The sequence below is a fragment of the Dryas octopetala genome, chromosome 7, assembly GCF_963921425.1.
Source record: "Dryas octopetala chromosome 7, drDryOcto1.1, whole genome shotgun sequence".
NCBI classification, from domain to species: Eukaryota; Viridiplantae; Streptophyta; class Magnoliopsida; order Rosales; family Rosaceae; genus Dryas; species Dryas octopetala.
Window position 1 is genome coordinate 2,469,395 of NC_141372.1, and position 20,514 is coordinate 2,489,908.

Here is a 20,514-nt window from a genome sequence, read left to right on the forward strand (position 1 = left end):
TTTACAGTAGGTCAGTATTCAGTAAACCGATATTGCGGTCGAACCCCGAGTTTACAATTAGGGCTCGCGGAGTCCCTTCCGAAGTTCTGATCGTTCTCTGTTTCATAGTCGTCGTCCTCCTCCACAGTTTGGGGAGGCGGAATCGGAATCGGAATCCGAATAGTAGGGTTAGGGCTTTGCAGTGATAGAAAGGCCTCAGGCTGGCCAGACTCTCGGGTAAGTAGATTTGGTTCCGTCGATCAGCTGAAAGCAATTTGGAAACTTGAAAACATGATATTGATTTTATGTGGGGAATCAAATTTGGATTTATTTTTCAATAATTTTTGAATTGCCGTTAAAGTATTTGAATGTTGATGAATATTCTCTGTGCATTATGCACATGTTGTAAATTTTGATGCGTTTTGTCGAATTGATTTTCAGGAGTTGATGCAGAATGAGTTCTTTCTCCATTACGCGGAAGAAGACTCCCTTCCAGAAGCACAGAGAGGAGGAAGAGGCAAAGAAAAAGGTGTCGCCATTGATTAACCTTACTGAGCTGGTGGGATTCTGTGGAACAGAGATTTACTGACATATTACTTTTGTTTTGGCCTTTGATTTTAGAGAGCGGAGGATGAAACAGCTCGATTGTACGCCGAGTTCGTAGAGTCATTTCAAGGGGATAATGCACCCGGGTCGAAGGCATTTGTTCGGGGAGGAACAATCAATCCCAATGAGAAGGTGAAGACTGATTCTGAAGGTTAGTATATCTGAAGAACTCTATATTGCCTTTTGTTCCAGTTTTGATAGTTTCAGTTCTTAGTGTTTTGCTTTCATATTATGTCATTTCATGCTATGGATAAGTAAAATACTTTTCTATTATTATCGGGACACTTTAATAAAAATATGGACCTTTTTATTCATTCGCGGATGGCAGGTGAAAAGTCCAAAGATGGGGTATCTGTTCCAAAGAAGGGGAGTAGGTAAAGAAATGCTTTTGTTTAACCATGCTGCAATACTCTTTGATAAGGCATTGTAACTAGGACGATTATATTTGGTGATGATTTGATATCCTCATATGGGTTTTGTATTGTTGAGGTTTGTAAATGTTTAAAATAGAAAAATGGAAAACGAAAAGTGGATACTGATTTTATTCATGTTATTTTACTCAATGGAATCACAATAATCAAACTTTTTCTATGATGCTATTCTTCTTCCAATCAAGAAAAGGAGTGATTTTCAAGTATTCAACCATAGATTTCAGATAAAGCAAGCATACTGCTCACACATTTTGTCTTTTAACTTCTTTTCTTTGATAAAGTTGTGTTGTGAGCTTGCTAATATTCATTCTTAGTGAATTGAATATGATGACAATCCTTTGATTTCTTGAATATCTTATTGAGCATTTACTTCTACTTCTTTACTTAGATTTTTAGTTTATATGTATGTTCATATGCATATTATACTAAAATATGGCTGACACGATCAAATAATCATATTTTGGCATTTTTGTGTTTCTTAAATGTGTGCATGAGACTTTTCAAGCTATATGATAATCTACATGTGAAGAAATATATCTGAATGGAATATAGAGCACAATAATCAGTCATTTGAAGTTGCGCCGTTGGTCTGGACCATGAGTTACTGGATTTGATAAACTAGAGGGTGGTCCCAAATTGGAAGTTCTGAAGTTGGATGGAAAATTGAACAAATGCTAAGTTCATATGAAACATTGTTAGTTCTATTGCTTTGTATTAGTGTAAAATTTAGATCATTGTTTGGTCCAATGGAAGTTCTTAGTGTGTAAATATACAATATTCTGTCTATTCCGAGTGTTACATGAACCTATTCAGTTACATGTAGTTGATCATGACTCATGAGTTGCAGGTGTAATGTTGTTTGGATTAATAACTATACCAAAACTTGGGCTTCAAGGCCTCATTCATTTGAAGTGATAAAATCTAGTGTTCAGATGGAGCTTATTAAATCATCTTGTAGAAACAATGGAAGTTCTAGGCCTTTTTGGCTGAGTTTTTAAATAATTTTATTTTTTTACAAAAGCAGTGGAAAACAGTAGCTTTTAGTATCTATATATTTACATATGTTTTTTTTTTTTTTTTCAATAGTTTAGTTACATTACATAATTTATAAACTAAAAACTGATAACAAATTCTACGATTTTTTTGTTTCCAAGCTTGCCTCGTAAAAATTGTTCTGAAAACTCGTTTGGCTGCATGTTTTTACACTATGCCTTCATGATTTAAAAAAAAAAAAAAAACTATTTTAGGATGAAGGAACCAAACAGGCCCTATAGCTATGCTGTTACAAAGGGCTTAAGTTAGAAGTATGCTATGGTTGAATGGTTCATGTACCACTAATCTCCCCACTTCCCCTTCTTCTTTTCTATTGTATTTAATTACTGTCCAGGAAAAGAACTTCGGTAACAAGCAAGTTTGTCATTAAATTATCTTCTGCAGGTATGTTCCATCTTTCTTACCACCTCCTTTGGCATCCAAAGGGAAAGAATCTGAGAAGAAGGTCAGTATGGAGGTAATGGATTTCATTTGTAGTTTTTAAAAGTGAATTTCCTGGTATATTAGTTCTAAATCTTGTCCATTACACATTGTAGAGGGAGGAGGAAAAGCTGAAGGAGAAAGAAAAAGGGAAGTCTCGAAACATAGATCATTTTATGGAGGAGCTGAAGCATGAGCAGGAGATGAGGGAGAGGCGAAATCAAGAGCGTGAACATTGGCGTGATGGGCGCCACAATGAGTCTTCTGTGGTATGTGTTTCCCTGTATGAACTGGTTTTCGATCTTCTAGGAAAAATGATTTGGATGATATCTTTTCATATGGGTATAGGTATTATGTGTTGGTTAAATGACATTTTCAGTTCACAATATATCTTGTTTGGTTTATTTTGCAGTATTTGAGCAAGTCTATCTGAGTAGATTTAGATTTAGTGAATACATGCAAATACACTTTGGCATCTTATTTGTGTATGGTGTTATTTGTTATTTACGCACTAAAATTCTTTGTCGTCATCAAACAAATTTCTGATTTGTGTTTTATTACATCTCTATTCTATAAAAGTAATTTATATCTTTTATCTTGTACATCATATGCTTTATCTTTGCATCAATGTTGTTTAAAAACATATATTCACTAAGGTCATTCTCTTTCAGCCATCTAGTCGGTTTGATGAACTGCCTGATGAATTTGATCCAAGTGGAAAGCTTCTTGGATCATTTGATGATGGTGATCCACAAACTACTAATCTATATGTTGGAAATCTTTCACCAAAGGTTTGGTCTTTTTGGAGAACTTTTTTACCTAGTGCTCTGTTGCTTATGATACGAAAGACTTGTCAGTCTAATTTATCAAATTATTCTTGATATGTCTAGGTTGACGAAAATTTTCTTCTGCGAACGTTTGGAAGATTTGGGCCTATTGCTAGTGTGAAAATAATGTGGCCTAGGACAGAGGAGGAGCGAAGGCGTCAAAGAAATTGTGGCTTTGTGGCTTTCATGAATCGAGCTGATGGACAGGCGGCGAAGGATGAAATGCAAGGTTTGGTTATATTGTGATTACCACACAATTGAGGGATTCCCTTATAAGATATTGCCTGCAATGCGAATCTGAGTTGTTTTCTATGTTTAGGGGTGGTTGTTTATGAATATGAGTTGAAGATTGGGTGGGGCAAGTCTGTAGCTCTCCCATCCCAAGCTCTACCTGCTCCCCCTCCAGGACATATGGCCATCAGGAGTAAGGAGGTTTGTTTCATTTTTTACCATATTAACTTAGCTGTAAATTGTTTGCATATGTCGATCACTTTTTCTGAATTTGATGCTTTCAGGCTAACTATGTGCTTAGAAATGATTTGACGTTCTCAGCATCAATTAAGAGTGCGCATGGATCATTGCAACTAACATTACATTTTTTTGTTGACAGGGTGCCACTGTAATCTTGTCTGGTCCATCAGGCCCGCCTGTCACTTCTGTCCCTAGTCAGAATTCTGAACTGGTATGTTAACTAGTTCTTTTATTGTTGGCATTTTTTTTTTCTAATAATCTTTCCATTCTTACTTTGGATCTCTTTGGTGAATAGGTTCTTACTCCAAATGTTCCTGATATAATGGTTGTTCCACCGGAGGATGATCACCTCCACCATGTGATTGATACAATGGCTTTGTATGTTTTGGATGGCGGGTGTGCCTTTGAACAAGCTATTATGGAGAGAGGTAGAGGGAATCCTCTTTTCAACTTCTTGTTTGAGCTTGGTTCGAAAGAACATACTTACTATGTTTGGAGGCTCTACTCATTTGCTCAGGTAAATCCTTTGTTACATGTCAATGGGCATGTATCATTTTCATGGCAATTGTGTAAATATTTTGTCTATTTTTTTGGTAAAACGACATGATTTTTGTTGATAAAATATATATAATGTAAGAGACTGAAGATTTTTTGTTGTTGTCATGAATGCAGGGTGATACTCTGCAACGGTGGCGAACAGAACCTTTCATTATGATAACTGGTAGTGGAAGGTAAATCAGACCTACTTTTTTCTCTTTCTGTGACCAAGTTATTTTGATAGCTACATAGGTTTGAGTAATAAGTTGGTGTATTGTACCATGATAGAGAATTAGTGATGGAAATTTACATTTATTTTATTTCCAGATGGATTCCACCACCTCTGCCGACAGTGAAAAGCCCAGAGCATGAAAAAGAGTCTGGTACCACATATGCTGCAGGAAGAAGCAGGGTAATTGTCACATGCGAGAGCAGGATGAATTTAGTTTCTTTACTTTTCATGGTGTAACTCTCTTTTCATTAATATTGTAGCGTGTAGAGCCAGAACGAACACTGACTGATTCCCAAAGGGATGAGTTTGAGGATATGTTGCGTGCATTAACGTTGGAGAGGAGTCAGATAAAGGATGCTATGGGGTTTGCATTGGACAATGCTGATGCAGCTGGCGAGGTAAATGCCGATAATAGACTCACTTATCAGTTTTTATTCAACTTCACAAATATGTGCGGAGTTCTATTAACTAGCAGAGAGTATCAAAAGAAAAGAGAAGGAAGAAAAAAAGACTCGTTTTGTGCTTACATATTTCTCATGTTGTTTTTGTGCTGCAGATAGTTGAGGTTCTGACAGAATCTTTGACTCTTAAGGAGACCCCTATCCCAACCAAAGTTGCAAGACTCATGCTTGTCTCTGATGTGCTTCACAATAGCAGTGCTCCTGTAAAGAATGCATCTGCATACCGCACCAAATTTGAAGCTACGTTACCAGACATAATGGAGAGTTTTAATGATTTGTATCGTAGCATAACAGGAAGGATCACTGCTGAGGCCCTTAAGGTAAGATATATATATTGTAATTCATACTGCTGTAGTTACATCCTACCATAATTTTATCTCATGTTAAAGTAATCGTTACTTGAAATTATGCAGGAAAGAGTTCTGAAAGTATTGCAAGTGTGGGCAGACTGGTTTCTTTTTTCAGATGCCTATGTGAATGGATTACGGGCTACTTTCCTTCGGTCTGGGAACTCTGGTGTGGTTCCCTTTCACTCCATATGTGGTGATGCACCTGAAATAGAAAAAAAGACCACTTCTGAAGATACAGTTGATGCTGTTAAGACCAACCAAGATGCTGCTTTGGCAATGGGCAAAGGAGCGGCTATGAGGGAGTTATTGAGTCTTCCCCTAGCTGAGTTGGAAAGACGCTGCAGACATAATGGATTGTCTCTTATTGGTGGTCGAGAAACGATGGTTGCACGATTGCTTAGTCTTGAAGAGGCAGAAAAACAAAGGGGATATGAACTAGATGATGACTTGAAATATGCACAGAACCATTCAAGCTCAGCTAGATATTCAAGTAGCCGTAGAGAAACGAATATTGAACCAGACCCAGTGGGACTGTCTGGATGGAATCGTTATGTAGGTGATGAGATACAGTCTCAAGGGAAAGGGTTTTTACCCTTGGCTCAGACCCTTCCCATTCCGCAGCCTGAACTAAAAGTTTTAACAAAGAAAGAGAAAAGTGATCCTGTTCTACCAGCCTCTAAATGGGCGCGAGAGGATGATGATAGTGATGATGAACAAAAGCGAAGTGATAGGGGTCTTGGGTTAAGCTACTCATCCTCTGGAAGTGAAAATGCTGGTGATGGTGCCAGTAAAGCTGATGAGGTGGAGGTTGCAACTGATGCAAGCATTCCAGCACAACCTGACAGTGGAATAAGTGAGGAGCAGAGGTTGTATCTTACTTCTAGATTGACTTTCTGTCAAGTTTCATCTATTAGGAAGCAATGCTTTGAGGACACCTTGGGAAAATGTACTTATATTTTGCTTGACTGTATTACTGCAGGCAAAAGTTAAGACGTTTGGAAGTTGCTTTGATAGAATATCGTGAATCTCTTGAAGAGCGGGGAATCAAAAATCCTGAAGAAATTGAGAGGAAGGTTGCAATTCATCGGAAACGGCTTGAATCAGAGTACGGGTTATCAAATTCTAGTGAAGATGCATCTGGGAGTAGTAAGTGCTCTCCACTTCTATATATTTTTCATGTGCTCTTAGTTTTTAGGGTTATATATCTTCCGATCTCCCCACAGTCTCTTTTAGTTAATAACTTAATATATATATATATATATGTATATGTATCTGTATATCCTTGATCTCTAGTTCAGACTGTTTCAGGTATTAACAGAAGTATTGGTAAGAAGCTTAGAGTGATTTTCGTGGCCTAAACACTTAAATGTAGAACAGATATTACTCTAACCTTATGGTAGTTTTATTATTGTTGAAGTTAGCAGGTTTTCTATCATCTATTACTTCAAGAAGGGAAATTATTCTTTCCTCTTCTTTTTTTCTTCCTTTTCTGGAAAGGAAAAAAATAGCTACTCGTTCTGCATACGAGAAAAGGAAGATTTTTGTAATTTATTATATAATCCATAAACCTGTTTAATACGAGTAATATTTTTGTCCTATTTTGTTTGGGTAACAACATTCTGTTGAGATTGTGGAGTTTATTTGAATTCCCATTTGTTTATAATGCTTGCCTGCTTGAGGCGTATGCTTATAATTTCCCTTTTTTGGCTTCTCCAGAGAGAACATCTTCTGAGAGGGACAGACGGGATGATGGTACCCGTGATACTTCAAGAAAGCGGTACCGCAGTGGAAGCCAAGGTGATAGCCCCCTACAGAAATCATCAAGCAGAGACCGGGAAAGGGAACATGATTTAGACAGAGACCGGGAAAGACAGCGGGATAGAGACAGAGATAGAGCCCATGACTTTGACGGTGATAAGGGGAGGGACCGGGATCGGGACCGTGAGAAAAGTGGAAGTAGAGAGAGGGATGACCACGACAGAGATAGAGGCAGAGAAAGAGACAGGGATAGGAGGAGACGAATGAAGTGAATCTATCCTTGAAGTGCTCTTCCTTTGGAAAAGAGTTGGGAATCTGGGGTAATTCTGAGGAATTGAATCTCGTGGGTCATTTTCAACATTGAGGTGCCAACGTGCCATGTTTCTAGATGAAGTGGTGTCCAGGTTCAAGATGGAGTTAAGCTGGAGGCTCTGCTTTGGAAGAAGAATTCTTTGATTTCAACGTGATAGAGTTCCGACTTTTCTTGTGACTAGTGACATCCTGTAAGAGGAAATCTGGTTCTGTTAACCAATATTTGAGCCAAACATATTATAATTCCACCTGAAGGTATCATATCTCTCAGTTGTGTTACAATGACCAAGGTGTAGGTGTTTCATTGCGTTTCTAATGCCACATTTTGGTGCTGGTTTAGTAAATCCATTAGGGGAGATTCGTTAATATGTGAAATGAAGCCATCAAAATCTTCCCCTTGTTTTTTGATCTTTTTTATATGCAGTGTACTTCGCATTTATATAAAAAGCTTTGTCTTAGCTTTTTATTTGGTTTAGCATTTACCAGTTTCGATTGCTGTTTTCTGCTACTCTAGTTAGAGTTAAGTCTTAGCATTTTATTCGGTTTAGCAGCATTTACCAGGCTCGATTGCTGTTTCTGCTACTCTAGTTAGAGTAAGAGTATTCCTGATCTGTTTTTTCACCATTGAGATGTATCACATATCTTCCCTCGTTCAATTATTTAATTCTTGGTGCTTTTTTCGATTTGGTGAAATTGGGAACATTTTGAGTCCTTGACTAAGCAGTTTCCGATCCATTTTTTACTTTCCCTTTTTTTTTTTTTTTTTTTTTTCATTTGACTTTGCAGGATTGGAGATGGGTACTTAATTTTGAAAATATTCTTATCGGGAGCATATATAAAGTGTGCTCATTATGTTCTTAGTTTTGTTATGATTGGATTTCCAAAATTGAAATTCAAAACCAATTAGAAGGGTTAAACAAACATCATTTTATTCACCAAAAAAAAAAACATCATTTTCATGACATCATATTGTTAATTTGAAGGTTTTAACTTTTAATTTTAAAAGAATGAACGCAGATAAAGAAAATTGCTGGCATGCTTTAGGCTTTGAAAAATGAAAAAGTTATTATAATAATTAATACAGACGGAATTCCTATCTTCCAAAACTGAAGACCATATATAAAGGTGACTAGCTATAGACGGAGCTTCCTCAGTAACCACTTCTTCCGCAGTGCCGCATCCAAGGCCAAGAATGTCTTTGCCTTTCTCTCATCTTCTAATAGATCGCAAGCATCCAACATAAGCTCATCATCCATATCTGGTATAGCTTGAAGTGCATCAATTGCACTTTCTATTGATGTATACTTATTTTTTTCTTTATTATTTGCCAATTTTGTCACTACACCTACCATCTCAGTGAGAGCCTTCTGCATATCCTTGTCTGTTTTCTGTGTTTTTTTAGAACGTTCTGAGTCTGGTGGCGTCGCAGTTGGCCTCTTTTTCTGTTGATCAGATACTTCAATGTCCTCAATTGACAATTGTAGATCTCCTGATGCTCCATCCACCTCTTTTCCCGACAAATTAGGGTCAGCTTCCATGCCTACAACTTGACCACTGAATCTTCCATCTAATTCACTACTTCCACAAATCTTGCACAAATCACTATAACTACCTAAGAATGCATTTCTGTAAGAGGTAGCATCTGGGTGTTCCTGCAAGCAGATTATACATAAAGAACTGGCACTACAGATCAACAAGTTGTCAAGATATAAACAGTTATTTTTAAAGAGTGAGGAATGCACCTTAATGTAGGCTTCCCAAATGTCATTGTCAGCGGTTATCATTTGCTGAGTTTCATCCCACATAAATCCACTATGATTGAGAAGAGTGCTGATGTAATCGTGCTGTTTCACCAAGCATATATAGCGATCTTCCAGAACATCTTTATTGCATTGGAGTCCAAATTTCTTATTAAATGATACAAGCATGTGAGCCCATGCTTGCTCATTGAATGTGTGATTAATCTTATTCCCTTTATGCAGCTGATCTAACATAAGATCAATAAAATAGCAATCCATTGATGGTGTCCAATCTATTGTCAAAGGAACAGCAACACTGTGGGATTGGTCATTTTTGTCTGTACCTACAATTTAATTTGTTAAAACAAGTAAAGAAACATGAGGATACAAAACATCCATTGAATTGTCTTTTAATTTGAAACACAATGCAATAATTACACTTCTACATATGGCATTCAAGTTCTTTAAGAGCATACGAGATCAAAGAAACTGTGGCATTTATGCTACTCTCTAGTGGTATGATAAATTTATGGGCTTCTGTAGATGGAACTCCATTTTGTATAACAACCTAATACTTTAGTTCAGACCAATACAGGGCAGATTGCATCCATACCACTCCAAGCTTATAAGTTACATTCAGGAACAATTATAAATAAGAGTTAACATCAAATCTACTTATATTGCTTTGTTGCCTCACCTGGTATTTGATATTAGTCAAAGTAACATAGAAATGCATTTTAACACAATCAAATAGGCAAGAAAATTCATTTTTATTGCACCAAATCAATGGAACTTCTTTTTTTTTTTAATTTATCCCACAAGCTACCGTAGAGCAGATTACTATGAGAAGGTAACGAAAGCATACAAGTCATCAAAACTGGTAATTCACCACAAGGATCTGCATTGCATGCCAAGCGACTGTATCTTCCATTATAATTTTCTTCTCCAAATATAACACACAATTTGTTGTAGCCTCGCACAGTTTTAACTCTATATGATCGAGCATCAGGATGGCTCTGCATGCATTAAATGTAAGTAGCAGCAAAATTAATAAACTTTTGGGTCAATCAAGAAGGAAATTTCACCTTGGTATAAGCGTCCCAAACATGATCCTCAGCTGTTATCATTTCTCGTGATTCATCCCACAAAAACCCACTTTGCTCAAGAAGAACCTTTATGTCATTGTACTGCCTCCGCAAATGTTTGTACCGGTTCTTCAGAACATCTTTGTCATGGCGAGATCTGAATCGTGCATTGAAAGATGAAGCCATGTCAATCCAAGCCTGACTTATAAATGTCTGCCCTAGTTTATTTCCTCTATGCACCTGGTCTAGTAACAAATCAATGAGATAACAATCCATTGGTGGTGTCCAATATGTTCTTGTGCGATCACTAACAGTTGGGGTCTGGCTCTCCTTTCCTTCGCCTACAAAATTAAAGATCTACTTGGAGTAACTTCTTCATTCTTTAGAAGATTTAGGGACCACACAAAAAAGGAAAAAAAAAAGGAGAGACACGTGATGAAATAATCATAAAAATATGTTACGAACATTCCATGTCTATAACTCAGCTGCTTTCAGTTTTCATAAAAATAAGCTATAAAGAGAGAAACAAAGAAGAAACTTTTCATGATTGATATACTCTCAAAACTTCCTCATCAGTGGTTATGAGAAAACTGAAAGACCAGCAACTTTCATATGTCATTGTTTAACATATCACATTTTAGAAAGAATAGTATGAGGTTCCCATCTTCCTTTCTAGTTATTTTACATCTTTTTGAATATTGTGCAGGTAGTTGTAACTCACCTGCTTTTATTTGTGATATGTCGTCAAGGTGTTTCTGCGGATGCAAATGATTGTCGACCAAAACATCAGGTTCATTTCCGAATATTAGGAGCAAGTCATAGTAGTTTGGCAAGGTTTTCGTTCTATATGTCCGTGCATGTGGGTTTGCCTGCAATAGTTCTGTATCAATCAGTTATTTGAAAGGAATGAATTGAGAAGAAGAACAATACCAAGAATAAGTAGATGAATGATGAAACTTTTCATGTCAGTGTACCTTTGTATAAGCATCCCAAACATCATTATCAGCTACAATCATTTGTTGTATTTCATCCCAGGAAAAGCCATTTTGTTTTAGAATAATTGTTACATCGCTATAGTACTTCCACAATTTCTTGTATCGATGCCTCAAAACCCGTTTGCCATGATGGGGACCAAATTTTGCATTAAACAAGGCAAGCATATCTGTCCAGGCTTGTTTGTTGAATGTATTATCAGTCTTGTTGCCCCTTCCTACTTGGTCCAGCATAAGCTCAATGAAATATTGGTCCATCTCTAGTGACCAATCTGTCCTTGGACGCTCACTACTTGAAGGAGCAAGGCTGCCCATTCCATCACCTACATATTGAGAAATGTTTAAGTTGTCATCTCATATTAATGCATATGATCCACATGTGCACTAGTAGAATTAATGTTTGAAAGTCAACCATCATGAGAACAGTTATGTTACAGAATTCAAATTACAGGCCTCTCATGTCATATCTTAATCTTTTCCTTATTCTTACACCCACCTGACACACAGTGAGTAGCCTCTTAAATTACAATATTAATCAGACATTATTCAGTCCAAACAACAAACCAAACCTTAGCCTCAGGTTTATGGCAAGGAAAAACACAAACCCATATTTACTCCTTGAATTTCATCATCAAAGTCTAAGTCATGACTTGATCGACTGTATCTTCCATCAGCAATTGTATACCCATAAATCAGGCACAAATCATTGAAGTTCAGCACAGCTTTAGTTTTGTATGACCGTGCATCAGGGTGAACCTACACGTATTCAATGGGTCATTTCACAGTTGCAGTATAATAGATAGTTTTACTATAAAGAATGAGTAGAGAAGCAATGCACCTTGATGTAAGCATCCCATATGTAGTCATCAGCTACCACCATTTGACGAGTTTCGTCCCAAGAAAACCCACTCTGACCAAGAATATTCTTCACATCATTGAATTGTTTCCACAAATTCGTATACCGGCCTTTTAGAACATCTTTGTCATATTGGGATCCAAATTTTGCATTAAACACAGTCAGCATGTCTGTCCAGGCCTGCTTGTTGAAAGTATGGCCAATCCTGGTTCCTCGATGCATTTGCTCTAACATAAGATCAATAAAGTAACGTTCCATTGTAGGTGTCCAATATGTCCTCGAACGATCATTGCTTGCCACAGTTTGGCAACCCATTTCTTTCCCCTTGAATTAATACTGCCATACATAGAGCCCCCAAAAAAACAAAGTTTTACCAAAGAAGCGCTGAAACTCAAACAAAGTATAACATACATAAATGGGTTTCAAAAATGTGGAGCCAGTAAACCACACAATATAAGCTAATTCTTGATAATGCAAGAGTTTTTACTTTAAGGAAAAGCCATATACAAATTCTCTGTACCCAAAGTGAAAAGAAACAAATTTGAAGAAAAATGGCTGAATTATAAGCTGCTGGACCGGTTCCTGAAAGAAAACTAAACAAAACTTGAAGAACTGAATCTTAGCTTTGCAACTTTAACAAATTTTATTTTTTTTCGGTTTTATATTATTGAACATGAATGTCATGAAATTCCCAATACATGTATTAGAGTTATTTTCTGACAATGGTCGTTATAAAAGTAATTTAGGCCAAAATTCTCGGTGCCAGAGAAGAAAGTATGTACGTGATAGTGAGATATAGAAGCGTAGGATTCATATTCAGAATGGGTCAAAAAGTTTGGTGCTTTTACCTGTTTGTAGTGAGAATCTGATTTTCCAGGGTCTGGTTGGCGCCTGGGAAAATCTGTGATTGCCAAAGAGTTAACCCTAATCCGGAGTAAGGGCAAAGCGCCCGAGTTGTTTGGTCACGGAGGCAACGGCAACCCTTTTGTTTTTCTCAAGAGTTGAGTGGATCATAAAGGGCCTAGGGCTGCGAATGAAGTAGAGTGGATCAAGTTTGAGTGTTGTCTTAAGCCCAATAACACTGTTTGCTAATTGGACAAGCCCATAGCTCACAATCCCAGACTCAGCCAACTCAGCAATGACACCACCCAAAGAACAATACTTGGCAAGAGGAGTTCCTCCGATCTCATCTCACACAAGCATGTATTTTTTTACTTTTCTATCTTTTCTCTCATTTTCACTTTGTACCTTTATTAAATAAGAAAAAAGCCCCAATCTTAGCTTAGTTTGTATCTTATTATTACTGTCTGCAATATACAATATCATATCATATCATAACTAGACCAACAAAATATATAATATCATAACTGGATTGCTTTTCCATCATAATTGGAGTGCATTGTTTGATAATGTGACATGTGTCGCATGTTGGTTGAACTGATTGGTGTTGATTCCTCATCATCATCGTCCATAACTCCATATACCTGGAATCCTAGAAGCATTGCAACAACTTTCTAGTAGATTTTTCCTAGTCTTGGATATTTAATTAAGACATGCCAATTAAACATAAATTTGACAACAACATAAGTATCTTTTATTGCTAAACTCATGCACACGTCCTATATATAAGCCTTGCCTTGAGAAATCATAATAATCAATTTAGACAAACTCTCTCTCTTTGATGTATACACATCTTCCAAAAAGCTGTTACAATGTCTATAAGCTGCAGGCAGGTAACAGCTACTAATTGCTTCATTTTCATCCATTATTTTCTGTCAACTGTCCTTCACTATATCTCAATTCAACCATTTGATTCATCCATTTGATTCCAATGCACGTCCACTGTCCTTCACTATATCTCAATTCAACCTTGATACAGAAAACATACTCTATGAGGGCGATGCCATTCCTTCATTAGGAGTTGTTGAACTCAACACAGTCAATGACTGTTTCCGCGTAGGACGGTGCTCATATACACAACCTCTGCATCTTTGGGACTCTAATACTAGGTCACTGGCACACTTCAGTACCCATTTCAGTTTCATGATTGAGCCTCAATACAGTGGACAATTTAGCGATGGGTTAGCCTTTTTTCTTGTCCCTGTTGGCTATCCAATCCCACCCAATTCTGGTGGTGGTGTTCTTGGATTATTCAACACCACCACTTGTTTTGGAGTACGCCAAAACCAAATTGTGACAGTTGAGTTTGACACTTGGTCAAACACACTGTGGGATCCCCCGGAACCCCATGTTGGGATCAATGTAAATACAATCTCATCCTCTGTTACTTCCAGTAATTGGAATGTTAGCAGCAGCGTTAGGAAGAAGACTGATATTTTGATAATTTACAATGCTACCACCATGAACCTCAGTGTGTTCTGGACAATCCTGGAGGACCCAACTCCTGTTTATGTGGACAATTTTTCTCTTTCTTACCATGTTGACTTGCGAGAGGTTCTTCCCGAATGGGTTACAATTGGTTTTTCAGCTTCTACAGGATTACACACTGACCGCCATGTTATACATTCCTGGAAATTCAATTCACATTTGGATTCTGATGAGACCAGTAGAAAAAACAAGGAAAAATGGAACGAGACATTCTTGATGAAGGTTGTGGCAGTTTGCGTCTTCATTTTGGTGTTTGGCGTGGCCATATGTAGGTTGGTGGTGGTATGCAAGCGGATGAAGAGTCTCTCTCCAATGCCGTGACCTCTATAAAGACTATTTTTGAGGGACTAGCCTTCCCAAAACGATTTGCTTACCAGGAATTAGTTGCAGCCACCAATGACTTTGCAAACGATAGACGGCTAGGCCATGGAGGGTCTGGACAAGTTTATAAAGGAATCATACAAGATCTAGGCTGCGCGGTTGCTGTGAAGAGAATCTTTGCAGATTCTGAGCTGCACTATGAGAAAATCTTCATCAATGAAGTCAAAATAATAAGCTGGTTAATCCATCGGAACCTGGTACAATTCATTGGATGGTGTCATGAGCAAGGCGAATGCTTACTTGTTTATGCATACATGCCTAACAGCAGCCTTGACAATCATCTATTTGGCTGCAGAACAACCCTTCCATGGGATTTCAGGTACAAGATAGCTTTAGGCTTGGCCTCAGCCCTCCATTATCTACACGAAGATGCAGAGCAGTGTGTCCTTCATAGGGATATCAAATCAGCTAATGTATTGTTGGACAACGATTTCAGCACTAAGCTTGGTGATTTTGAGATTGCTAAGCTCGTGGATCCTCGATTCAGGACTCAGACAACAGGGGTAGTAGGGACTTTCGGATACATGGCCCCAGAATATGTAAATGGAGGGAGAGCTAGTAAAGAATCGGACATGTTTAGTTTTGGAGTTGTGGCCTTGGAAATTGCATGTGGAAGGAGGACTTACCAGGATGGAGAATATCATGTGCCACTTTTTAGGTGGGTTTGGCAACTGTATCTTGCAGGAAATCTTCTCTCTGCTGCTGATGAGAGATTGGAAATGAATTTTGATATACATGAAATCGAATGCTTGTTAATTGTGGGATTATGGTGCACTCACCCCAACAGCAAGGAAAGGCCAAAAGCAGGACAAGTGATGAAGGTTCTTCAGCTTGAAGCACCATTGCCGGAACTTCCACACGACAGGCGTGAATATGATCATCCACTGCCTCAACAAAATGGTATAAGGTCTTCATCTCCATGGACCATTACCTAAATTTCCAAGGCTATGCATGCTCATCAAATAACTGATTTGACCATTCCTTCAACTCATCACTTCCAGCATGAAAAATGTACGACATTTAAGCAAATATTCTGCTATCACCAAGCTACATGGTGTGTGATTTCGGATCTATAAAATATGAATTAGTATCTTTGTTGTCGATGCTACTATTTGTTTGGTGTTGCTCAACTTGCTTTTGCATACGGTGTAATTTAATTTGTTAATGAAATAGTGACCAACATCAATTATGTATGTAAAGAACAGAACTTCACAGAAGTTGGAACCTAATTAATCAACTTTTGGTTGGCCTTCCAAATATGTTTATGAAATATAAAATGATTTTGATGCGAATGGTGTATTGTTGGCCATATATATCTAGCATAAACTCTGTTCAGGACAGAGGCCAATTCAGTGTTCTCTGTTCCTGGAGATTCAGTATCCACTCTTCTTATTCAAAAATTTGGGTTGCAAGAATGGAAGAGATAGTGGTACTAAAAATATCAGACAGGACACTTCCTCAGTCCTCAGCATGATGCTGAGAGAATTTCAATGTTATCAATTGAACTGAATGGTGATTGCAATCTTTTGTTATTTTATTTAAATTTATTGATGACTCATCATCTTCGTCCGTAGCCATGGCTAAAGCCTAGAAGCAAATTGTCGGTATTGATATCTCCGCAACACGATACAGACTGCTAAGAGCTAGGATAATGATGGCCTATTGGCCTTGTCTTAGAGAGATATCTGAGAGTGCATCTAATGTGACCATGTCAAAGTCGGTCGTCCCAGATTCTAAAGAGCTAGTACTACCAATACGTATAGCGTTAAATCCTTGGTCGGCTGAATTTTTTTGATGTATTTCATATTTGGTTCCTTTCCCTCAGTGTTTTTGTGTATGTCACATGCATGGCATTTCTTACATAAACAATCAGCAACTTTAGTACAAAAAAGCATGCAGCAACTTTCTGGTAGGCTTTTCCATTGCTTCATACAATAAAGACAAAATCAGATTCTGCATTTGTCCTTGTATATTTCTTAATTCATGCACGTTCCTAGTCTGCCACTCTTCACTAACAAGCTTTGCTTTCAGAATTCAGAATAATTACTATGTAGACTTTCTTTCATTCTTTTCATTTCAGAGATTTTTTGTTGTGTGCATCTCTGCACAAAGTTCACCATGTCTCTTACAAGCTGCAGGCAGGCAAGCTTTTGTGATCTTCACTACTTGAATACTAATTGCTATGCTTGTCTCTTCATTTTCATCAATTTTCTGTCTCTCTTAGCTCGTCCAATTTTTGCAAGTCCACTTTCTTTCACTATAAATCAATTTGATTACGCGAAAGACGTGCTTTATGAAGGTGATGCCACGCTTTCATTTGGGACGGTTGAACTCAACACAGTCACTCAATTATTTTGCGTAGGACGGTGTACTTATGCACAACCTTTGCACCTGTGGGACTCTGCTACAGGGTCACTAGCAGACTTCACTATCCATTTCACTTTCATGATTGACACTCGCAACAAGGAAATCTTCAGTGATGGATTTGCGTTTTTCCTTGCTCCTGTTGGCTATCCAATTCCACCTAACTCTGCTGGTGGTCCTCTCGGATTATTCAACAGCACCACTAATTTCGCAGCTTCCCAAAGCCAAATTGTCACAGTTGAGTTTGACACCTTCTCAAATGAGTGGGATCCGCTTGGACCGCATGTTGGGATCAATGTAAATAAAATCTCCTCAGCTGTTAATGCCAGTTGGGATTTTAGCACCGGCAAAAAGAAGTGTGTAGTGCATGGATAACCTATAATGCTACCACCAACTACCTCAGTGTGTTTTGGACATACGAGGAAAACTGAAACCCTGATTATGGGGACACTACTTCTTCGCTTTCTTACCAAATTGACTTACGAAAGGTTCTCCCCGAATGGGTTACAACTGGTTTTTCAGCTGCTACCGGACTAAACCCTGAGCGGCATGTTATAAATTCATGGGAATTCAAGTCACATTTGGATTCTGATGAGATAAGTAACAAACACAAGGAAAAGAAAAGGAAGAAGACATTCTTGATAGTGATGGCTGTAGTTTCTTTCTTAATTTTAATGCTTGCTGTTACCTTGTGTAGGTGGTTGATAAAGAAGCGGATAACCAGGATTGATGTACAAAAAAATTACTCCAAGGATGTGACCTCCATAAATAAGGCTCTTGAGAGACGAGCATTCCCAAAACGATTTTCTTATCAAGAATTAGTTGCAGCCACAAATGGCTTTGCAAGCGATGGAAGGCTAGGCCAAGGAGGGTCAGGGCAAGTTTATAAAGGAACCATACAAGATCTAGGATGCGAAATTGCTGTCAAGAGAATCTTCGCTGAATCTGGATACTATGAGAAAATCTTCATCAATGAAGTGAAAATCAGAAGTCGCTTGTTTCATCGGAACTTGGTGCAATTCATTGGATGGTGTCATGAGCAAGGTGAATGCTTACTTGTTTACGCATACATGCCTAACAGCAGCCTTGACAATCATCTATTTGGCAATAAAATAACCCTGCAATGGGATTTGAGGTATAAGATAGCTTTAGGCTTGGCCTCAGCCCTTCATTATCTACATGAAGATGCAGAGCAGTGTGTCCTTCATAGGGATATCAAATCAGCTAACATATTGTTGGACAAAGACTTCAGTACAAAGCTTGGTGATTTTGGGATTGCTAAGCTGGTTGATCCCTGGTTCATGACTCAGACAATGGGGGTGGTAGGGACTTTTGGATACATAGCCCCAGAATATGCAAATGGAGGAAGGCCAGTAAAGAATCTGACATGTTTAGTTTTGGAGTTGTGGCCTTAGAACTTGCATGTGGAAGGGGACTTGCCAGAATGGGGAACTTCATGTGCCACTTGTCAGGTGGGTTTGACAACTGCACCTTGCAGGAAATTTTCTCTGTGCAGCTGATGAGAGATTGGATATGAATTTCGATAAAATTGAAATGGAATGCTTGCTACTTGTGGGATTATGGTGCACTAATCCCAACAAGGAAAGGCCAAAAGCAGGACAAGTGATGAAGGTTCTTCAGCTTGAAGCACCATTTCCGGAACTTCCACATGACATGTATGAATCCTTAGAAATTTAGAATAGTACTTTTCACTTTTTAGATGATCCTTAGGCTCTTTCTTTAGTCTGAAGATTGGTATCTCAATCATTTTGATATTAATTTTCTGACAGTAAAATGGGTACTAATTTTCTATTATTCTCTGGTGTTTTCTGTTAACGTTTATAAGAGGGTGGACAAGTGTATTGTGGTTTCTTGGTTTGGCATATATATGGGGGCTATTTAATTTGTTGTGAAATAACATCATCCGCCACACCTAGAACTTAGAAGCCTGGAAGCACATATAGTACTGCCAATATACATACATATGGCGTTAAAACCTTGGTTTTGGTCGGCTGGATAGATTTTTCCTAGGTTTGGATATAAGTAAGATAAACATTAACACTAGTTCTTAAAAATATATATATATATCAACTCATGCTGGTTCGTTTGTCTGCAACTCTTCACTCAACAAATTATGTCACGTGCTTGTTATTTATTAAATCCACTAGCAGACTTAGCAGTGCACCAAATTTCTTGTAGATTTTTCCTAGGCTTGGCCCTCGGATATAATTACGACAAACACTAACACAAATTCTTAGATCTTATAAATTTATCAACTCATGCACGTTTGTTGGTCCGCCACTCTTCACTCAACAAACCTTGGCTTCAGAAATCAAAATAATTGCTGTGTAGATTCCTCTGATTCTTCACATTGCACAAAGTTATGATGATGTCTGTGAGTAGGCAGGTAACATTTTTTCATAATTTCTATGCTCGTTTTCATCAATTTTCAGTCTCCTTTTCCTCATCCAACATTCAGTACACACCAAACTTTCGTTCGCTAAGACTGAATTCGACCATGATACAAGGAACTTACTCTACGAAGGTGATGCCAAGCATTCGTCAGGAATGTTGGGTGAACTCAACACAATCACTCAATTATTCTCCATAGGACCTATAAGAAACCTTTCCACCTTTGGGACCATACTACTGGGGCATTGGCAGACTTCACTACTCATTGCACTTTCATGATCGACAACAATAAAAGTGACAAATTTAGCGATGGACTTGCCTAGTGCCAGCCCTTAAGAGGGGCACTGAGTGCGACCGCCTAGGGCCCACCTTCAAGGGGGCCCACAAATTTTTATATTATGTATATATTAATATATATATATTAAAAAAAATAGTTGTTTGGTCTATTTATAATGTCTTCGTTGCAATTAGGCTCTTCTACTTATTGTGTCAGAGCTGTAGTTATCTAGTTTCTTTCTTTAGGCTTAGGCCCCCCTTTGTACAAAAAAAAACTAGGTTATTCTAAAATATAAAATTTGGATTCTACAACCTATTTTTCCTTAATTATTAGTTGAAAGCCACATTTTTATCTCCTTAATTTGTGTTTGGCCAACTTGCTTCATTTTTCTTTGGCTTCTCACGTGAATCACAAGAGATTCAAGCCAACATCCTCATCTGCATGGCAGTGGATCCTTTTTGCCCTTGAGTTTACACCTCTTTTTTTTTTTTTTTTTTCATCAAAAGTACATGCCTTTTTTCTGAAAAGTTGGATTCAAATAGCATGTTTGCTTTGAATTGGCAAAGACGGATCTCTGTCTCTC

At 37.9% G+C, this 20,514-nt stretch overlaps 2 protein-coding genes and 2 pseudogenes across 6 annotated transcripts; 3 read left to right on the forward strand and 1 right to left on the reverse strand.

The window, feature by feature from the left end:
* Positions 1–8,115, forward strand: LOC147278393 (RNA recognition motif (RRM)-containing protein). 2 transcript variants are annotated; one of them, XM_086251175.1, is made up of 18 exons: positions 1–216; positions 421–508; positions 601–736; positions 914–959; positions 2,454–2,526; positions 2,606–2,758; positions 3,161–3,280; positions 3,380–3,545; positions 3,636–3,748; positions 3,927–3,998; positions 4,083–4,304; positions 4,460–4,518; positions 4,652–4,736; positions 4,817–4,954; positions 5,113–5,337; positions 5,431–6,233; positions 6,347–6,513; positions 7,084–8,115. In XM_086251175.1, the coding sequence occupies exons 2-18, from the start codon at positions 434–436 to the stop codon at positions 7,395–7,397; spliced, it is 2,967 nt and encodes a 988-aa protein (XP_086107301.1). In that variant the 5' UTR covers positions 1–216; positions 421–433; the 3' UTR covers positions 7,398–8,115. The 2 variants fall into 2 exon arrangements, with proteins under 2 accessions (XP_086107301.1, XP_086107302.1); XM_086251176.1 differs by having other exon boundaries at positions 2,454–2,514.
* A 347-nt stretch (positions 8,116–8,462) lies between these two features.
* Positions 8,463–13,081, reverse strand: LOC147278394 (Myb/SANT-like DNA-binding domain protein). Of its 4 annotated transcripts, none has more exons than XM_086250347.1 (9): positions 12,958–13,081; positions 12,092–12,445; positions 11,859–12,009; positions 11,236–11,576; positions 10,983–11,130; positions 10,262–10,602; positions 10,042–10,192; positions 9,180–9,514; positions 8,463–9,089 (listed from the first exon to the last, which is right to left on the reverse strand). In XM_086250347.1, the coding sequence occupies exons 2-9, from the start codon at positions 12,422–12,424 to the stop codon at positions 8,571–8,573; spliced, it is 2,319 nt and encodes a 772-aa protein (XP_086106473.1). In that variant the 5' UTR covers positions 12,425–12,445; positions 12,958–13,081; the 3' UTR covers positions 8,463–8,570. The 4 variants fall into 4 exon arrangements, with proteins under 4 accessions (XP_086106473.1, XP_086106470.1, XP_086106472.1 ...); XM_086250344.1 differs by having other exon boundaries at positions 9,180–9,520; XM_086250346.1 differs by having other exon boundaries at positions 9,180–9,520; positions 12,092–12,493; positions 12,958–13,043.
* Positions 12,783–15,813, forward strand: LOC147278395 (L-type lectin-domain containing receptor kinase IX.1 pseudogene; annotated as a pseudogene).
* A 1,183-nt stretch (positions 15,814–16,996) lies between these two features.
* LOC147278396 (L-type lectin-domain containing receptor kinase IX.1 pseudogene) lies at positions 16,997–18,940 on the forward strand (annotated as a pseudogene).
* Positions 18,941–20,514: the final 1,574 nt, after the last annotated feature.